This window comes from Paroedura picta, chromosome 3 (assembly GCF_049243985.1).
Source record: "Paroedura picta isolate Pp20150507F chromosome 3, Ppicta_v3.0, whole genome shotgun sequence".
NCBI classification, from domain to species: domain Eukaryota; kingdom Metazoa; phylum Chordata; class Lepidosauria; order Squamata; family Gekkonidae; genus Paroedura; species Paroedura picta.
The window spans coordinates 149566448-149587149 of record NC_135371.1 but is presented as its reverse complement, the minus strand read 5'-3'; the positions used below and the strand labels follow the sequence as shown (position 1 = coordinate 149587149).

Here is a 20702-nt window from a genome sequence, read left to right as displayed (position 1 = left end):
CTGGTCTCCTTTCTACACTCCTGGCCTTTACACTTTTGTTGTATGGAGTGTCCTCTATAGTTATAGAGTCCCTCGAACTCTCATGTTGTGAGCTTGTAGCTGAGGCAGTCTAGGACCTGGAATTAGTTTATTTATTATTAAATGTATAATCCACCCGTAACAGATTTAAACAACCTTTGATCATAAAACTGCCATTGTTGGATTGAAAACAAAGGAACACACTGGCAAAAGCCTATCACCCGCCACGAGCCGTAAGGGAGTGGCGGGCAATAAATCGAAAGATAATAATAATAATAATAATAATAATAATAATCACGAAAAGTATCTGGCCCATGATACATACCATAGATACCATAGTATTAAAATCTCCCCAAGCTGTGGGTCATTTTTCCTCTTGTCGTAAGCAAACACAAGGTTGGAAGCCCCACATTTGGTCCAAAACATGTAGTTTTGCCACAGCCTTCTTGTTTGAGGGTTTTTTTAATGGAGATGAACTATAATGCTGGGTAGAAGGCTACCATTCTAAAACCAATTGGGAGGTAGTGCGCTTGTAATTCCAAAGGAGAAGCCATGTTAGTCTGTTGCAGCAAAACTCAACAGAGTCTAGTGGCATTTTAAAGCCTAACATATGTATAAGGGATTATACCATGCATCACGTGTGTTCCAGCTCATGAAAACTTGTGGTTTATATTCCAGTAGAAGCTAAAAACAAGCAGGTGGCCTCTGCCAGTGCCACTTAGGGCCTTGCAGAGAACAACACAACCATGAAAGGGGTTGAGAGTTTTTTCTAAAATCTTTTTGGTCACCATCAGCTATCAACATCCCTAGGAATGGTGTTGATTAACAACTCCTCCTCCAACTTCCTGCTCTTTATGGAGACACGGTGTCTCTTCCCACAAAAACGAGAATGGTACATTTCCTGATTTTGCTGCCTTGGCCATGTGGGATGTTCAGCGTGCATTCGTTCTCCGTGATTTTTGATCTTCTCACAAACATTGTAGAATCCATTTTAAAAGCCTTCCTTTCCAAATAATTTGAAATAACATTTCTACTTGAAGGTTTGAAATTTTGCCCAGGCTTTTTCAAAACGACATCTTCAATCATATGAAAAAGATATTTGGATCATGGCTCTGTGTTTTAATTCTAATTAAAAAGTTGTATATAGGGGAAAGACTAGATTGGCATGAAGTTACAACTACAGGTCAAAGGATTTGTAATACAATCAGGGTATGTGTGTTATGGCTCAAAAGCATCTTAAACTTTAACTCTAGATTTAAATTTTCCAGCAGTTATGAGGTATATTGATTATTTTTGAAAAGTCAGTGGCACCAAAATATAGGAGAGCTTTGATGTTAGTGCACTGAAACAAATTACAAATTCCTTCAAATTATAGTTTTTGTCAAATTATAGTTTTGTGGTGGCAAGGGTAATAGAAACTATATCCCAGTGATTCCCAATGTGATGCCCACTGATATGGGTCTTATCACCCACTTGTTTCTTTTTCATATCAAAGTGCCAATCCTGAGTATCACAGGAGTTAAAAGTGCTTCAGAAAATCCCAGGAAGCATCACTTTCATTTCTCCAGGGAGCAGTCATTCAGAATGTTTGTCCTGGTATCTCCCAACATTTTCTGATGGCAGCCATTTTGTAGTGGCACACTCTGTTGTTAGGTGCGAAGTCGTGTCCGACCCATCGTGACCCCATGGACAATGATTCTCTAGGCCTTCCTGTCCTCTACCATTCCCCGGAGTCCATTTAAGTTTGCACCTATTGCTTCAGTGACTCCATCCAGCCACCTCATTCTCTGTCATCCCCTTCTTCTTTTGCCCTCGATCGCTCCCAGCATTAGGCTCTTCTCCAGGGAGTCCTTCCTTCTCATGAGGTGGCCAAAGTATTTGAGTTTCATCTTCAGGATCTGGCCTTCTAAGGAGCAGTCAGGGCTGATCTCCTCTAGGACTGGCCGGTTTGTTCGCCTTGCAGTCCAAGGGACTCGCAAGAGTCTTCTCCAGCACCAGAGTTCAAAAGCCTCAATTCTTTGATGCTCGGCCTTCCTTATGGTCCAACTTTCGCAGCCATACATTGCAACTGGGAATACCATAGCCTTGACTAAACACACTTTTGTTGGCAGGGTGATGTCTCTGCTTTTTAGGATGCTGTCTAGATTTGCCATAGCTTTCCTCCCCTATTACCCCCCTGAAGTTCCAAAGGTGCCCATATACTGAAGAAGGCTGAAGATTATAAAAGAGATTAAAGATTTATCCCACTTTTGGCAACTATACTAAGTCAAAAAACTAGTCACCCTTTGCTTGCTGAGAATAATTGGCATATATCTGAAGGTTTTTTAAAGTATTCATTGAGACCAGATCTTGGCTAATGGAGCCATTATGCTCACTAAATATGTACCAATACTATAAATTATTTGTCTTAATGGTGGTACTGCATTGTTGGGGGAAAATGACTGATAGAGGCCAGACTGGCACCAGAACATTTGCTCCTATTGTGTCCCCATTTCTTTTTATCCATAGGTCTTGCAACAGATTGACATTTTATAAATCAGGAAACTCCGATGGGAAACTTATAGTTCAATCAAAAACAGTTAAACACTTCTAAGTCCATTGAAAGCAATAGGCTTAGAAGGGTGAACTATGTTTAGGATCATACTATTATTAATTTTGGGCTATTCAGTGCATTGGGCTATATATTATCAGTGTCCCCATTGGGAACATCCCAGCCATATAGTCATTAAAACTCATCAGAGAAGACCCTGTTCCTGCTAGTGAGTAGGATTGCTATCCCTCATGGGCAAAGCAACTTACTTTACAATTCCTTTAATTCAACACAATGAGCTCCACTAAGACCCATTATGCACGGGGGTTTTAGCGCACATTCGGGGTGGAATGGCGGCGACTAAAATCACGGATAACGCACGGAGCCGGCTGCAACCGGCTGCAGCTTCGGTGCATGCCGCCGAAAAAGCCGCGTCAGTGAAACGCGAAAGAAAGCGCAGCTTCCGGGTGAGCGGGGCGCAACCAGAAGCGGCGCCCGGATCGGTGCGTGCATAATCGGTTATTCTGGGTTTTGCCGCCGTCACGCCCCGCCCCGTGTATAACCGGTATGCGTCGCGTCTTCCCCCTCCGCGTTTTCCATGTGACCCGAAATCGCCGTTTCGGCGGCCGTGCATAATGGGCCTATGTGGAGGTTAAACTTGCCATGGGGATGCTGATGTCATAGAATCATAGAATCATAGAGTAGGAAGGGGCCATACAGGCCATCTAGTCCAACCCCCTGCTCAACGCAGGATCAGCCCTAAGCATCCTAAAGCATCCAAGAAAAGTGTGTATCCAACCTTTGCTTGACGACTGCCAGTGAGGGGGAGCTCATCACCTCCTTAGGCAGCCTATTCCACTGCTGAACTACTCTGACTGTGAAAAAATTTTTCCTGATATCTAGCCTATATCGTTGTACTTGAAGTTTAAACCCATTACTGTGTGTCATCTCCTCTGCAGCCAACAGAAACAGCATCCTGCCCTCCTCCAAGTGACAACCTTTCAAATACTTAAAGAGGGCTATCATGTCCCCTCTCAACCTCCTTTTCTCCAGGCTGAACATTCCCAAGTCCCTCAACCTATCTTCATAGGGCTTGGTCCCTTGGCCCCAGATCATCTTCGGCGCTCTCCTCTGTACCCTTTCAATTTTATCTACGTCCTTCTTGAAGTGAGGTCTCCAGAACTGCACACAGTACTCCAGGTGTGGTCTGACCAGTGCCGTATACAATGGGACTATGACATCTTGTGATTTTTGATGTGATGCCCCTGTTGATACAGCCCAAAATGGCATTTGTCTTTTTTACCGCTGCATCACACTGCCTGCTCATGTTTAGTTTACAATCCACAAGTACCCCAAGGTCTTGTTCACACACAGTGTTACCTAGAAGCGTATCCCCCATCCAGTAGGCATGCTTTTCACTTTTCTGACCCAGATGCAGAACTTTACACTTATCTTTATTAAATTGCATCTTGTTCTCATTTGCCCATTTTTCCATTGTGTTCAGATCTCGTTGAACTCTGTCTCTATCTTCCGGAGTATTTGCCAGTCCTCCCAATTTGGTGTCATCTGCAAACTTGATGAGTAGTCCCTCCACCCCCTCATCTAGATCATTAATAAATATGTTAAAAAGTACCAGGCTGAGCACCGAACCCTGAGGTACCCCGCTACTCACCTCTCTCCAGTCTGATGAAACACCATTGACAACAACTCTTTGAGTGCAGTTCTCTAACCAATTCCCTATCCATCTATGTGAAAATCCAGATTGCAGTCCTTCAACTTATCCATCAGAACATCATGAGGAACCTTGTCAAAAGCTTTACTAAAATCCAAGTAAACGACATCAACCGAATTTTCCCGATCCAGCAAACCTGTTACTTGGTCAAAAAAGGAAACCAGGTTGGTCTGGCAGGACCTGTTGGAGACAAATCCATGCTGACTTCCTTGGATCACCAAATTGTCCTCCAGATGTTTGCAGATCGCTCCCTTTAATATCTGCTAGAGGTTCCGAAGATGATGGACAAGCGCTTTGCAAGTTCTCTGGAAAGTTCTTTGAGCACTCTCGGGTGCATTTCATCCAGACCAGGGGATTTGAACTCATCCAGTGCAGCTAAATGCCTCTCGACAACCTCTCTATCCATGTTAACCTGCCACCCAGACCCTATCCTTTGGCTACGGCCATCTCTAGATGTGCCTAAACACTTTGACCAGTGGGAAAAAACAGGTGTAAAATAGGCACTAAGCCTTTCTGCTTTCTCTGCATCTTCCGTTAGAGTTTGTCCATCTGCACCCAACAGTGGGCCTATTGCCTCCTTTACTTTACGTTTGCTCCTCACATAACTGAAAAATCTTTTCTTGTTACAATGGGCTTCCCCGGCCAATCTTAGCTCACTCTCAGCTTTGGCCTTTCTGATGATTGATCTACAGTGCCTAGTAACCTGTAGGTACTCTTCTTTAGAGCTCTGTCCTTCCCTCCATTTCCTGAACATTTTCCTTTTCTTTCTTAGTTCCTCTTGAAGTTCTCTGTTCATCCAAATAGGCTTCTTAGAGCTCCTGCAGTGTTTTCGTCTTTCTGGGATAGTCATTGATTGAGCATGCAATAGCTCTTGTTTGAGTAGTGCCCACCCTTCACATGCTCCCTTCCCTTCCAGCATTCTCGTCCATGGTATGACACTCATCATGTCTCTGAGTTTATTAAAGTTTGCCCTACGAAAATCCAACATCCGCGTCTGGCTACAAGCTTCCTTGGCTCCCCATCTCAAAAGGAATTCTATGAGGACATGGTCACTTCCCCCTAGGGTCCCCACCTCCTTCACCTCATCCACCAACTCTTGCCTGTTGGTCAGTATTAAGTCCAGTATGGCTGAACCTCTTGTGGGTTCATCTACCATTTGATAAATGAAATTGTCAACCAGGCAGGTCAGAAAGTTGCATGACTGAGTTTGTTTCCCAGCACACATCTGGGACATCATGTCCATGGCAGGCATGAGTTATAAATCAGATCAATGAATTCATTAATTCAGATTCTCCACATAATAATTCTTCATTTTCCCTGATGGTGATTCCTGATTTTCAATCTGGCATTCCTCTTGTATACTCCACACTCATTTGTGTGTTCACTGGAGAACTAATAGGATCTTATCACCAATTTCTCCTAATGCTCTACCTAACACTAGAACAACTCTAGTTCCAGCCGTTATTTATTCATTTAAAGACTGAATAGGACTTAAAAATGCAACTATGCTAACGGTGATCAAATTAGGAAACAAACTTTTTTTAGGAAGTAAGCAAACAAAGGCTATGACAACTGACTTTCAAGTGGAGTACAGAAAAGAAGTGCTTACCTCCTATGTTCAAACATTTATTTGAGTATATCCCACCTTTCTTCCAGGAGAGGACTTATGGCAATATACATAGGGTTTTCAGGCAGTCCTTTGCAGACACTGACCCCATAGACTTTCAGATAAAGTCGCTCTATCATGAGGGTTAAATCATCCAGCCCTCTTCACTCCATCCAGACCCAATTTGTATATCATATGAAAATGAATAATATCAAGTCCCCCAAGGCAGGGTTCCCAAGCAACCTTCAAGAGCTTTGGGGCTGGGACTTGGGGAGGAGCAGAATTGTGTGCGCATTGATGTTACTTTTGGGGAGAAATGAAAGTGAAGTCACATTGTTCTGGTGATATCCCATTGTTCTAGGAAAATGGGGGACAGAAGTGACATCACATAAGGAATTTCCAGAAACTCTATGGTAAAACGGGAAACAGGGAAAACCATAGAGATTCTGGCCATTTCTTGGGGGATGTGGCATCACTTCCCCACAAGCAACTTCATGCCATGCAAGACACGCTGTATTTTTTCCTCTCTCATCACTGTTCAGATCAAGAGCAGACAAAAAGGGTTTCCAGCAGATCTTATCTGGCAGCCCTACACTTGTTTTCACTCTCCCTCACCCCATTAAGAGTTTCTGCACTGGGTTGGTGTGTGAACTAGGAATTGTCAAGACTGATATTTATATGCCAGCTTTCCATGTAAGGGAAGCCTTTTTGTTGTTATTGTTGTTGTTGTTGTTGGTAGAGGGAAAATTCAAATTGGCAAACCAGCGTCCAGTGGCCGTTGATACAATTCCAGAAAAACTGGAGTGTCTATGAATTCATGTACATTTGAATGAGGGCAGAATCTGGTAATGTAGTGACTAAGACAATGGCCCACAAGGTTGGCAGTTCAATGTTTATCCCTGCCATAAATTTACCCTAGTCAAGCCACTCCCAGCTGCAATTTACAGATCATAATAGCAGCCTATATCTTACTTTCCTTTTCTGCTTGGACAAGCAGAAGCTCATTTTCAAATTGCTGAAAAAAGGACTCCACTGAGTTATCCCCACTGTACCCATTTCTTGGCTTGGATCCAGACTAATGCTTCCACAGGCACAAGGATTTCCACCCACAGAACGTGAAATTCTTATCTCCCGTGGCAGCACAAAATTCTCTCCCATATCCTGTTCCTGGGGAATGTGGGGCTCCTAGGAACAGGATTTGGTGGGCATTTTAATCTGCCACAGGAGGGGGGAGTTGAGAAAGCTGAAAGTTTTCATCCCCAACAGAAAGCTGCATTCTATAGACAGAAATCCTTGGTCCTGTGGCCAAGCTCGTTTGGATCCAAGCATCCTTCTCTTCCACTTATTTTATTTTTATTTATTTATTTATTTATTTACTTACTTACTTACTTACTTACTTACTTACTTACTTACTTACTTACTTACTTACTTACTTACTTACTTACTTACCGCCCTTCCCGGGGGCTCAGGGCATAGCACAGATGCCACTTTAGCCTCTGAATTCACATTTTCATCCACTCCCTCTGAATTATCTGTCTGCTCAGTTTGACCTCTCATTAATGGGGCTGCTAGCCTCTAGCCCTTCGGCTCCAAGCATCATCATCATCATCATCTATTTATTTATTAGTTTGTTTGTTTATTATATTTATATACCACCCTCCCCAGAGGCTCAGGGTAGTTTACATGGAACGTATGAACAATACATGAAACAAGGCAACCCTTGGTTTAAGGGCTGTTACTATTTGACTGAATTTACTCCAATACCAATCTATGTTGGAAGAATCAGAACAAGATAATGTACATAAATGAAACATTTTGAAAACTGAACATGGTATTTAAGTGCTTGTTGTTGCCTTCAAGCACATTTGGTTCGTTTCTATGCTGTAATTCAAAGGTTTGTTGTACTTGAAGAACAAGAGAAGAAATAGTTAATGAATGGTTAATGACTTCACTTGGTGCCTAGAAGACCTGTGTTTGGTTCTGGAATTGGTCTTAGCCAATAAACCCAGCAGCTGCCCTGGACTCCATGGTAGTAATGGCTCCGTGGTGGTGGTGGCTCTCACCCACATCACACAGGGGGCAGCAGCCAGATGGTCATTTTGGAGCCCTCTCTTTAACTTTTGGCCAGAGCCCCAGAACGACTCAAACCTCCCTGGCTTGGTTCCTGCTATTAACTGGTCAGTCTATTTCCAGTAAAATTAGTGTTGTCTGTCTCATGGAGAGCAGTGAGAATTGAGCCCAGTTCTGTGCATTCTGCACTTGGAAAATTCAGTATATGCACTAAAGCAGAGTTAGCCAAATTGTGGCTCTTCGGATGTCCATGGACTATAATTCCCATAAGTCCTTGCAGCGTGTACCAGCTGACAGGACTCATGGGAATTGAAGTCCTTGGGAATCTGGAGCACCACAGTTTGGCCACCCCCTGCTTTAGGGCATGTACTGAATTTCCCAAGTACAGAATGCACAGAACTGGGCTCAGTTCCCTTTTGGGTAGGCTGAATTTTAATACTCACAGGACAGAGTGAAGGATTCCTTCTCCCATTTTTCCCTACTGTTGTAATAGTTCTATACACAGCCTATTGTCCACTCAAATGGCAGTGAAAGGATTCTGTTTCCTCTTGGCCATCTGAGTGATTAGAAGTGATGTGCATATGTTACTCATCATCCAGACCTCCATAAGTACTGTACAGTTCTGAGGTGAACCCCTGCAACATTAGCAATGTCATGGGTAGGGATGTGCAAAAAAGTTTGTATTTTTCGTGATCGGGTATATTGAACAGGAAATATATCTTATTTGGATCATTATAGTCAATGTTCCCCATGAGGCAGGGGTGGCCAAACTGTGGTGCTCCAGTTGTCCATGAACTACAATTCCCATGAGCCCATGGCAGCATAATGCTGGTGGGCATTCTGCACTAATGCATAATGCTGGCAAGGGCTCATGGAAATGGTAGTCCATGGACATCTGGAGAGCCACAGTATAGACATCCCTGCCATTGGGTATAAGGGAGAATCAATCTGGAGGTATCTAGGGCTCTGGGGGCTATTTTTTGAAGGAGAGGCGCCAAATTTGCACCATAGCTCCTAAAGAAACCCCCAAGTTTGAAAAAGATTAGGCCAGGGGGTCAAATTCTATGGCCCCCCAAAGAAGGTGCCCCCATCCTCCATTGCTTTCAATGGAAGGGGAAAGCATTTAAATTTTAAAGGAAATATGTTTCTTTAAAAATGTAAATGCCTTTTATAAGCCATTGCATGAGTGAATTCCAAAGGTGTTTAAACAGCTTGCAATCCCTTTAAACACCTACTACAAGCCACAAGTTCACCCAGAAGGAGTTTAAAGGGACTTTAACCCCTTTAAAAACATCCTTCAGCTATCCAGCAGTTCTGAAAAATCCAAAATATTTTCAGTGTTTTTTCAGGTGCAGCATACGTATTTTTCAGGTGTTTTTCTTTCTTTCTTGGATTAGCCAAATGCACACCTCTAGTCATGGGGACTTGACTTGCTTGCACCCACTGAGATATTTTGTTAACCATTTTAGATCTTTAGTTAATCATTTCAATTTTCTTGTTAGGTCCTGTTTGTAGGGAACACTATTTTGCTTATTGGCATGGAGCCATCCATCTTACTAATATTAGAGAGGATTAGTATATTCTTTGTATAGGTTTCATTGTAATGTTATGGCCGCCTCAATGGTGTTGCGAATTTCTGTTCAGAAAGAAAGATGGAGCGTCCTTTGAAAGAAATAAAGTAATACATACGTTTCAGTGGGGCTTGGTTGCAACCTGGATTGTGCTCCTTATCTCTGACACAGGTCATAGAGAACAGGAGGTACCACCTGTATGTATATTTTGTAATGGAATTTCCTCTATTGAGCACATCACATTCTTTTGTCATACAAGCAGCCATCTGTCACTTCTGACAAGAATTGGATTTTCACGGTCTTGATATGAGAAACTGCTTTCTTAAATAGAGCTTTAAACAAATTAAATCTTTTGCTAACAATTTTAATTGTCTTGTTAGTTCTCAGTCTCCCCCCCCCCCAATATCTCAGAATGGTCTAGAGGTTGCCCAGCAACTAATCTCCCCTAATTGTGCTATCTTGAAGGGTCACTGTAATTATAAACCACTGCAGCACTGAAATTGTGTCACTTCACATGCTACATTTATTGTTACTGTTGTTAATTTCATTCATAGGTCGCCTTTCTCACTGTGACTCAAGACAAAAAATTAAATGCAAATTCCATCAGTGTACATCTAATATGCTTTAAGTATATATTCAAATATAGTTATGTGATCAATATTTGTTTGCATAGTTGCGTAGTACACAGGTATACTCATCATGGAGCTCTGGTTGCTTTCAGTTCCTCCTTGAAGCAAAGTCAATGGCAAATCCTGGTTTACTTCTATGTAGTGGTGGTGAGTATACCATGTGTCTTTGTGCATAGATCCTGGTGCTCATCATTGTACACTGGCCCTCCCTCTGAGTCTTGTCCATAGTAATGAAAGGTATTTCAGTATGATACAAAATCCTATGGTAGCCAAATAAAATGACATAAATATCCAAAAGTGAGTTTGGAGTGCCAGTACATATATTGACAATCGGCATCTATCTGGTTCTTTTAAAATAGGTTAATTTAGATTCATGGTCACTGAATCATGAACCATATCACAAACGGTGCTCTGTAGAAGTTCTGAATAGAGGCACAAGTCAATATGAGTAGTTTTGACTTAAAAAAAAATGTGTGTTGCCATGTCAATGGTTCTTTGCAGAGGAGGTGGGGGAAAGAGCTCCATTGACGTCACCAGCATTTATCAAGACAAATCAGAAATTGAAGTTTCATTGTGAGCTGAAGTTTGGTTTCCCAACCATGCATAAACATGGCTCTGTGTTAAATCTGAACAAAGCCATTGGTTCATTCTTTTCAATGTTAAGGAATGGCCTGTGAGTGTATGTGGTTACTCTACCATTTCAAAGAAAAGGGTGTATTCTCTGCTTATATGAAACTGATGATGATCTGTGCATGCATCAGTGCCCTGCTAAGCTGAGGAGTTCAGCTGCTTTGGGGTGTACAAAGGTAAGACAATCCAAGGTTGCAGATGTGTGTGGTTCCTAGCGGCAGTGCCCTTTTCCAGTCAGTGCCCTTTCCCAGTTTGAAGATGGTTGCTTTGGGGAGGGAGGGAGGTTAATTATTCACCCCAAAATGTATGTGTTAACTACATATTTAATTATATGACCATTAATAGCACATCAGAATAGCAACAAAGCAACATAAAATAGAAAAGGGAGGAAAATTAAAGCATTCATCAGCTAGGAAAGAGCAAGGTAGGTGGAAGAGATTTGAAGCAGAGGCTAGATAGCCACCTTGCAGAAATGCTTGATTTTATGCATTTAGGAAGATTGTAAGGAGCTGGGCAGAAGGGATTGTATCTATATGTGGCTGCTCTTGTGGCCTCTTCTTACATGCCCATGAAAATGCTGATTGCCACTTTGGGGGTCAGGAGGCAAATTTCTTCCAAGCCAGGGATTCTGGGGGTTTGGGGGGGCATCATCTGGGCATAGAATTGGGGTTACTATGGGTGGACAGGTAGTTGTGAATTTACTGCATTCTGCAGGGGATTGGACAAGATGATTCTGGCGGACCCTTCCAACTCTATGATTCTATTCTAAGTAACCCTCCGGCCAAATGTATTAAGGAAATTAATGTTACTGTTCGCTGCATCCTCCTATTTGAGATTCATTCTATATCATATATGGTAATGGAATTCTGAGCTAGATTATTTCAGACTGTAGGTGCTGATAGGTTGTATTTTTCAGTATTTCCCTTGTCTATAGTAAGCCAGCACAAAAGAAAAGGCTGCTCTAAATCTGTTTCCTTGATACACCAGTTTATCACATGTGGCCAGTTTTGGACATTGGAAAGCCTTCAAAATATGACTCACAGCATAGTTCATATTGCTATTATGGTCATCTATGACCTAACTGTATTTAGAAACTATGACTGAAAATTCTTCACATTTAGATCCTCTTTCATTTGCTTATTGTATACCCGTATTTCCAACGTAAAGCTCCTAACACGTTAACATGACCAATGCAACTATATTTTAAAACAATATTAATATCAGCCATGTTTAATGCAGTTTTAAATTGGAACACAAGATAATATTTACAGATTGTTTTTGTAACACTGTTTAACTTCTCTTTCTTTTTCTCTCTTTTTTCCTCTACAGACCTTTGTTGTACTAAACAGAGGCAAAACACTCTTCCGATTTAGTGCCACGCCTGCCTTGTACATTTTAAGTCCTTTTAATCTGCTTAGGAGAATAGCTATTAAAATTTTGATACATTCATATCCTTTAAAAAAATAGTATAACTTGCCCGCGCAGTCACTGTATTCCCTGCTTTTATTTCTTTCTGGTGCACATGGAGTTTAGGTCTTTCATTCAATGTATAATGATGTAGATGTGACAAAGATATTCAAAATGTCTAGGTCATGCAATTGGAGGTTATATTGTTAGAAGTGACATAGGTCATATGTATGGATGTGCATTCGTGACATGTTAATATTTTGCTATTGGATGTTTTCCTGAGTGAGTTAGGACTAGTATATATATGTTACAGTGGGCATGGGGAAACCCCTGAAAAATGGCTTCCTCGTGACAACAGCTGCCTCTGTCCTCCATAACATTCCACCACATCAAGCAAGCCCATTCAATGCTGGTCTTCCTAGCTATGGGGAGAGGATCATAGAGGCTAGCAGTTTGGTACAGGAAAATGCTAACAATAAAAATCAATGCACTTTGGAATAAATTCCCAGAGTAGTTTGGATTATCTTGGGGCTAGATATTTTTGAAAATATCGTGTCAATGGGAAGTTCTACTGTTTGAGAAAGTGTTAATATATTCTGAATAAACTATCCGGACCTCCCTCAACCCACCCACCCCCCCAAAAAAATCCTTATATATGTACTAGGTAAAAAGCCCGCTGCACATGTAAATGCAGCGGGCACTAGTGGGGAGGTGTTTGGGAAGGTGGGTGAACGGGGAGTCCGGCTCCACGAGTTCTGGAGTGGCCCCCCTCCTTGCGCCTTACCGTAGCTGTACAGGCCTCGGCGGCTGGTGGGGCGTGTATGGCTGCAAGGCTGATGTGGCTCCAAACTGAGTACCTGTTATTGAGAGGAGGATTAGTTATTTAACTTGTAGGAACATTTCTAGTTTGCCCAAGGCCCCGGAAGGCCACTAGCAGCAAAGAAAGCCAAGCCACGGCAACTCTGCCACTGTGTCAGGCACTACTTGGCTCAGGCCCTTCAGTGATGATCAGTCAGCTTCCTAACTGCCTCTTCCTGAATTTCTGCCCAATTGGGGGAGGAAGAAATGGATGAGCCAGTGCCCATCATTAGTTCTGTAGGAGCTGATTGACGATTTGCTGCACAGCCATTTTCACTTTCCAGTCCACCCGTGCTGTTGCTGTTTTTAAAAGTGTACATTCTTGTGAAATACAAAAAAGCACTGATCCCTTGGTTATTTAATTTAAAAAATGGTGTATGACTGTGCTCCCCTGATGACCCAGCTGTAGTTCTTGTGATGTACAGAAATATCACAACAAATTCTCTTAATTCCCCCACACACACACACACACACACCCTCCTGCAGTTTAACTTTATTCAATAGCTGACATTTCATTTTTTCTTAATCATGTGCCAGGAGAAAATAATGAATTGCAACCTACAAGGGATTTGAACAGAGCACCCAAAAGACGATGCTTTGAATTTAAATCACCAATGAAGATATTTGAAAATCATGTACATTTGTAGGATAAAGTTATCATGAAGAGAATATTGAAAATTATAGAAACAGTGTCATTTCATCAAATAATAGGATATATTGGTAAAATACAATGCCCCCATTATAACTGTGCTCTCCCGGGGGTCATCTCAGATTCATATATCAAACTTTTACGAGTGTTGTCTTTTTTTATTTAAAAAATCGCATTTTTTCATGCTATCGAATTTTTCTGCAAACGTAGGGATTTTCCCAAGTCTATAGATAAATCCTCATCCATCTCAATATGGCCTTATCATGTGGACTCTGTGTTTGCTGAGGGGGAGGCTGTGTTTCAGAATGAAATAGCAGTCTTCTAAATTTTTACAGGAAAAGCAGTCAGGGACAAAAGTGTATGGAGGGGAGAACGATTAAGCTGCTCATCCTTTGGCAGGAAAACGGATGAGTCAAGGTGTCCTTTGAATGCTTGGACAAAGTTTCTAGACTCAGAAAACTGATTCAATATTGATTAGAAATGTTTATTTTCTGTATGCACTTACCAAGTGTCTCCAGGAGAGTCCGGGCATCTATGACAAATTTGCTGTAGAATGACCAGAACTGACAGGGGGAAGAATATGACAGATAGAGGTAGAGATAGAGATATACAAACACTTGATAATTAGATATATGAATGTTGGGCTACTAATGATGTCATTTATGAGAGCCATGTCATTTATGATGTCTAATGAGAGCCAGTTTGGTGTAGTGGTTAGGAGTGCGGACTTCTAATTTGGCATGCCAGGTTTGATTCTGTGCTCCCCCACATGCAGCCAGCTGGGTGACCTTGGGCTCGCCACGGCACTGATAAAATTGTTGTGACCGAGCAGTGATATCAGGGCTCTCTCAGCCTCACCCACCTCACAGGGTGTCTGTTGTGGGGAGAGGAATGGGAAGGCAACTGTAAGCAGCTTTGAGCCTCCTTCGGGTAGGGAAAAGCAGCATATAAGAACCAACTCTTCTTATTATTATTTGATAATGTAATTTTCATAGATGTCTAGTATATTTTTGCATGGGTTACATATGTCTACTGGGCCTTAGTGGGATGGCACTCAGTGTTTCTATAATTTTTTTTAAAATGCTCAGTATTGTAGAACCTGATTGTTTCTTTCTAATGAACTCATGCATCTTTTTTTGGGATCTCTACTCTTGGGGAATTGCCCAGAATATGTCCCTGAAAGGATCACTGCGAAGTAGAATGAAACCAAAGGTGAAAGAACTCTTCTTTATGCATCAGCTTTTCTCTGCTTACATTACAGTTTTACAGCCTTGATGTTAGGTGTTAAGCAGTGATATCCAAAGGTCAAAGGTGATGTATTTGTTTTTACTCTTCATTGGTAGGTTGATTCATGCATGGGGCTGAATCAGTCTGTCATGCAGAGGTAAAACCCAACCTGACCTGAATCTGATTCCATTCTATTTTCTGTCTAAGATTGCTCTGTCAATCCTTGTGTCTGAAACTCCTTAAATGTGTATATGTATATTTTTATATTTTTAACTGAAGGTTGCAGTTTTCCTTCTTCCCACAAGAATCCTAGTTCCACACATGAGAGCCAATACCCCAGATGAGAGAATGTGGGCTACACGTTTATTTTGGACCTCAGCATTTCAAATTGCATATGGATATCACATATACAAATGTTTTATATTATTCAAAAATATACACACATATACAGCATATAATGGAGAAGAATGAGCTACAACCTTTGTCCCTTAAATGGTGGATTTTTATTTATTTTATTTTATTTATTATTTCAATTTATATACCACCACACTTCCCCGGAACCCACGGCGGTTCACAGAATAAAACATTAAAATACAATAAAACTCGTGGGGTGTGGCTAAAGATGTCGTCCTGAGAGGGTGGCAGGGCACCTGCTCTGCTATCTCTGAAGCCTGACAGGGGTCAATTGTGCAAGCAATTGGCAGAAAAGAGGAGGGGTACGCAAACTCCACCTCACCTTTCTACCCAGGAAGTTCTTGGGGCCGTCTCCAATCCTTTAGGGAGTATATCTCCCTGGATTATAGGCTGTCAGCGTTCCAGGTCCAGAGGACGACTGCCATTTTCTACCTCGGACTTTCTTTTCTTTCTTTAATCTTAAAGTATCTGCTTCAACCCTACATGATGATTTACTACTAATGAACGCTTTGAACTGAGGGGAGGACATCGGCTGAGTTCCAAAACATCATTTACTGCAAGTATCTCTCGTTTTTTTTTCTTCGTCTTTCTTCCTGCATCAAAGCCCTTTGTTTCCCCCCTCCTCTTACTCTGCTCTGCCTGAAGCCACCTCGTTAAGAGGCAGGCTAATTCTCCTAACTAAGCAGAAGAAGGACTCAAATCAACTCGAATTAATTGGCAAAAGCTCTTATTGTAATTGTTTTGGTTTTCGAAGATAAGAAGATAAGAGCTGTGAATGGGAAAATCTCACGAGAACTCTGTGCCTTAACTGACTTTAATACGTCACATGCCTGTGCCGGAACATTAGAGGATAAAACAGAGGACCTCTACTGGCCACTTGTAAAATTGTTTGAGGCCGGGTTTTTTAAAAGTCAAAATCATGTCTATGTTAAAAAGATTGGCTCATCTAATAGAGATACAAACCCAAGATTACAAAGTATTCTTAGATGGATTGATCAAAAATATCTCCAAGGAGATTCAAGATGGCAAGGAAGAAGTCTTCAATAGGAATGATGGATTAATAACAGTGACTGATGACAGCTTTAAACAAGGTGGAAAACCAACAGCAGAAGAGAAATCTGAAATTCATATCTTCAAGGAGATCCAAGATGCCAAGGAAGACGTCTTTAACAGGAATAATGGATCAATAACATTGGCTGATGACAGCTCTAAACAAGGTGGAAAACCAACAGTAGAAGAGAAATCTGAAATTCTGGAGACGGAAAATGAGATGCCGGAGTTCTGCAGCCCAGATAAGGACACCCTTTTTAAAAAGACATACAGCCATCTCAAAGCAACAGTGTACAAAAATCAATCAAAAGAAATATGGATCTGCAGTGAAAGTAACCGATTTAAAGGATCTCTCTGGGGAAAAAATTGTATTGATACTGGAGTCCAGGAGGTGCAACGGCCTCAAGATTTATCGATGCATACTCTGCGGGAAAGAGTACAACTGCACTTTCTACGCCAAAGGCCTATGGGACAGAATATAATTTTACGGGAACGACAAGATGTAGCAAGCCTCGAGATGAGACCCCCTTAAGAAGACCGAAAGCTCATATTGTTTTATGTTTAATGTTATACTGTATTCTATATTTCCATTTTTATGAAAAAGGGGAAGCAGTGTCTCTTTCTCTCTTGTTTTTTTTTTTGTCTCTTTTCTTTTGTAGGCATATAGGTAATATAATCATTAGTGCTGAAAATGTAAAATGGGGTTCTCCCCCCTTATTTTTTCTTTCTTCTATTAGTGTATTGTCCTAGGACTAAAGCCTACACTGACTTGTAGAAAATGTTTAATGTTAAGCTTTCAACTTAAATCTGAAAATATATCTGTTAGGATGGTTCTTAGAATGGGTCAAGCATAAATTGTTTTGTAGATGTATCAGAACCAAGGATAAGGAGAAGCTATAGAAGACTGAAAGCTTATATTGTTTTATGTTTAATGTTAAGCATTTAATCTAAACCTGGAAATCTTATTATTCTCTGTATTAACAACATATACTGTATTCTACATTGCTACTTTTATGAAAAAGGGGAAGCAGTGCCTTTTTTCTCTCTTGTTTCTTTTTCTTAGTAGGCATATAGGTAATATAATCGTTAGCGTTGGAAATATAAAATGGGGCTTTCCCCCCTTATTATTTTTTTTTATTATTGGTGTATTGTTATAGGGCCAAAGCCCATATTGATCTGTAGAAAATGCAAAGCTCTCAACTTATACCTTTCAGGATGGCTCTTAGAATGGGTCAAGTATAAATGGTTTGTAGATGTATCTGTATTAAGGATAAGGAGAAATTATGAAATCCTTTTGTAATTTTTTTTCTTTGTACATCTTTAAGGCAAAGCCCTACTTTCCTCTCCCTTCATCAGGGTATTGATACAGGGCCAAAACTCATACTGTGCTATAAGAAATGTTTAATGTTAAGCATCTAACTCAAACCTAGAAATATCTGCTAGGATAGCTCTTAGATTGTATAACTTTTCTTTTGTATATCTAAACAGGCCTTTTTTTTTTTTTTTTAATGTAGTGGAAATGCGGACGGCTCTTAGACTCATGGCTCTTAGAGTTTTGGGCAAAAGTTTATATCACTGTGGAGTCAATGTGGGGTCGTATATTCTCAAATGATGATTATATTTCTATCTTTATGAAAATAAAAAAAAATCATTATAAAAAAAAAAAAATACAATAAAACTCCATAAAACCCCAATTTACAATAAAACAAGCAAGTGGTCAAAAACACCAATAATCTATCCCATCCCACCTCATTCAGATGGTTCAGATGGAGGAGTGAGTGGATGCAGGTCTAATAGACTCTAGTAGACTTTGATAGACTTTGGGAAGGGGTCCTTGATGGAAACTCCGGGGGTCTACCCTGGCCTCAACCAAACGCCTGGTGGAAGAGCTTCATCTTGCAGGCCCTGCAGAAAACTGACAATTCCGACAGGGCCCTCAGCTCTTCTGGGAGCTCATTCCACCAGGTTGGGGCCAAGACCGAAAAGGCCCTGGCCCAGGTCGAGGCCAGGCAAACAGTACAGTAAGGAGTTATGTACAGTAAGGGGTTTTTTTTGTATACAGGGAGTATCCCACATACAAGACACAACATGCAGTCTAAAAGGGTATAGCACATCAAGAATGGCAGTGTATGATTAAACAGCAGCAGAACTCTAAAATGATCAGTATAGCTGGCGTGGTCTAAAAGTGATTGCAATGCAGAAGAGCTGTGCATAGTTTGGTACTGTTTTGTTTGCATCTCTTCATCCAGTTCCAGTGTAGTACTTCAGCTCAAAGTCAGCTTTGTTGACCAAGAATGGCCCATAGCATGCCAGAAGTATACTTTGGGACATCCCTTGAATTTCCTTGATGAATTGTATCACTTATATCTGGCTGCTCATTGCACAATGATCTAGAAGTCCAGGACTCCAATGATCAGGGACTTCCCACCATGACTAAAGGAGAAGGCATTTGTATTGCTTACATCAGCTGTTCTCAACTTTTTTACCACTGAGAAACCACTGAAACATTCTTCTGGCCTAGAAAAGCCCTAGACGTTTTGTGGTCCTGCAGAATATGGTTGGGAAGCATAGCTGGGTACATGTCTACCCAGGGCTTCTCTGCTCCCCGCCCTCTCCAGGCCCATCGTTAGACATAGGGAGGCACATTGACATGACCATATATGATCATATCACCCAATATTAACAAATTTTTCAAATATTTTGAAATAATTAACTTCCACCCATTCAGGAAACCCAGGGCCATCAAGGGACGCCAGGTTTCATGAAACTGGTTGAGAAATCATGGCCTAATTAATTAGCTTTAACGCCTTAGAGTATTCTGTATTATTGTGGCAGTGGGACTGTGCCTGAGTGGTAGAGCATGTTTTTTCATTCAGATGATCTTATGTTTAGTCCCTAGCATCTCCAGTTTAAAGATCTCTGCTTAGGACCCTGGAAAGCTGCCACCAGTCAAAAGAAGTAATGTGTGTTCATGCGTTCACAAAGGAGAATATTGGAGTTTTCTACCAGGTGTAATAAAAAGAACTTTAGTAGGGTACTTTTCTTATTTGGGGCTAAAAATGCAATCTGTTATCTTTCCTTCTTCCTTGACTTTCCTCTACAGTATTTAGCATGATCATTATGTGCACTATTTTGACGAACTGTGTGTTCATGACTTTTAGTAACCCACCGGACTGGTCGAAGCAGGTGGAGTAAGTAACAGAATTGATTTTGTTTTGAATTTCTTAAAATGCCTTGCTTAATTCTTTATAGCAGTGGTAGCCAATTGGGGAGGGAGAGGCAGTATGTCAGCTCCGTGGTACAAGACAATAGCACTCTAGTTTATGTCCTTGTATTTTGTTCCTGATGTCATCCAAGTATGCAAGGAACCCCACCGCCTAGCCTTTACCCCAGACAATACCAATTCTTCAGATCAGCCATTCATAATTTAAGGGCAATTGGTTATATAAACCAGAATCTAGCAAGGTCTGCCAAAACCCAATGAAAGCATTACCCAATCAAAAGAATAGAAACCAAGGAGCAAATACCTACTTAAAATCACATTTTTAAATTACAGTCAGTCAAAATACTTTTTCTGTTATAAATGTCACCCCAGAGAATGTCAAATATGAAATGTTGTTGTGTATATTTAGCCATATCTTGGGGGTGAGGCACAGAAATCAGGGCATACCTTCTAACACGTTGTGTTCTGCTCCATCGTCCTTTGTTCTTGCAGGTATACGTTCACTGGTATTTATACATTTGAATCACTTGTGAAAATTATTGCAAGAGGCTTCTGTATAGACGGTTTCACTTTTCTTCGTGACCCATGGAACTGGCTAGACTTCAGTGTCATCATGATGGCGTAAGTTACATGTTTGGCTGCCCTTGTGTCAGCAGGCTCTGGATGTGAGTGAAAGAAGGAGCAGGCAGTGGATTGTCAAGAAATTTGAAAGTTTAACCAATCCCACTCACCATCCCCATGATTCTCAAATCATCACTAGTAACTTCCAAATATCGGCCTGTGCAGTAAGATGATTCAGCTAGCTTGTTTAATTTCTTTTGCTTTGTTTATATTTGCTTTGTCATTTTGGCTAGGTCAGTTTGTCCTTCAGATCCAGTAAGCGGTGAACAACCCAGCTACTGTGCAGCATGTAGAGCTTTGCATTCCTAGAGACAGAAATTACTAGTGTGTTTCAAGCTCTGATGAGTTTGGCCACTGCTGGCATTAGCACCGCTGGTATCAGACATTGCTGAAATAAATGCAGCACTTAACCCACTCGAAACTGATTTTTGACAAATTAGATTGTATTGTGTTACTAAATTATCATT

General features: G+C 41.1%; 1 protein-coding gene across 6 annotated transcripts in view; it reads left to right on the top strand.

The window, feature by feature from the left end:
- Window positions 1-20702, top strand: part of SCN8A (sodium voltage-gated channel alpha subunit 8) — a 144225-nt gene that overhangs the window by 43658 nt on the left and 79865 nt on the right. For all 6 annotated transcript variants that reach the window (XM_077328672.1, XM_077328669.1, XM_077328668.1 and 3 more), the window contains exons 3-5: window positions 12116-12235; window positions 19494-19582; window positions 20107-20235. In XM_077328672.1, the coding sequence (XP_077184787.1) occupies window positions 12116-12235; window positions 19494-19582; window positions 20107-20235 (338 nt within the window). The remainder of the gene's footprint in view (window positions 1-12115; window positions 12236-19493; window positions 19583-20106; window positions 20236-20702) is intronic.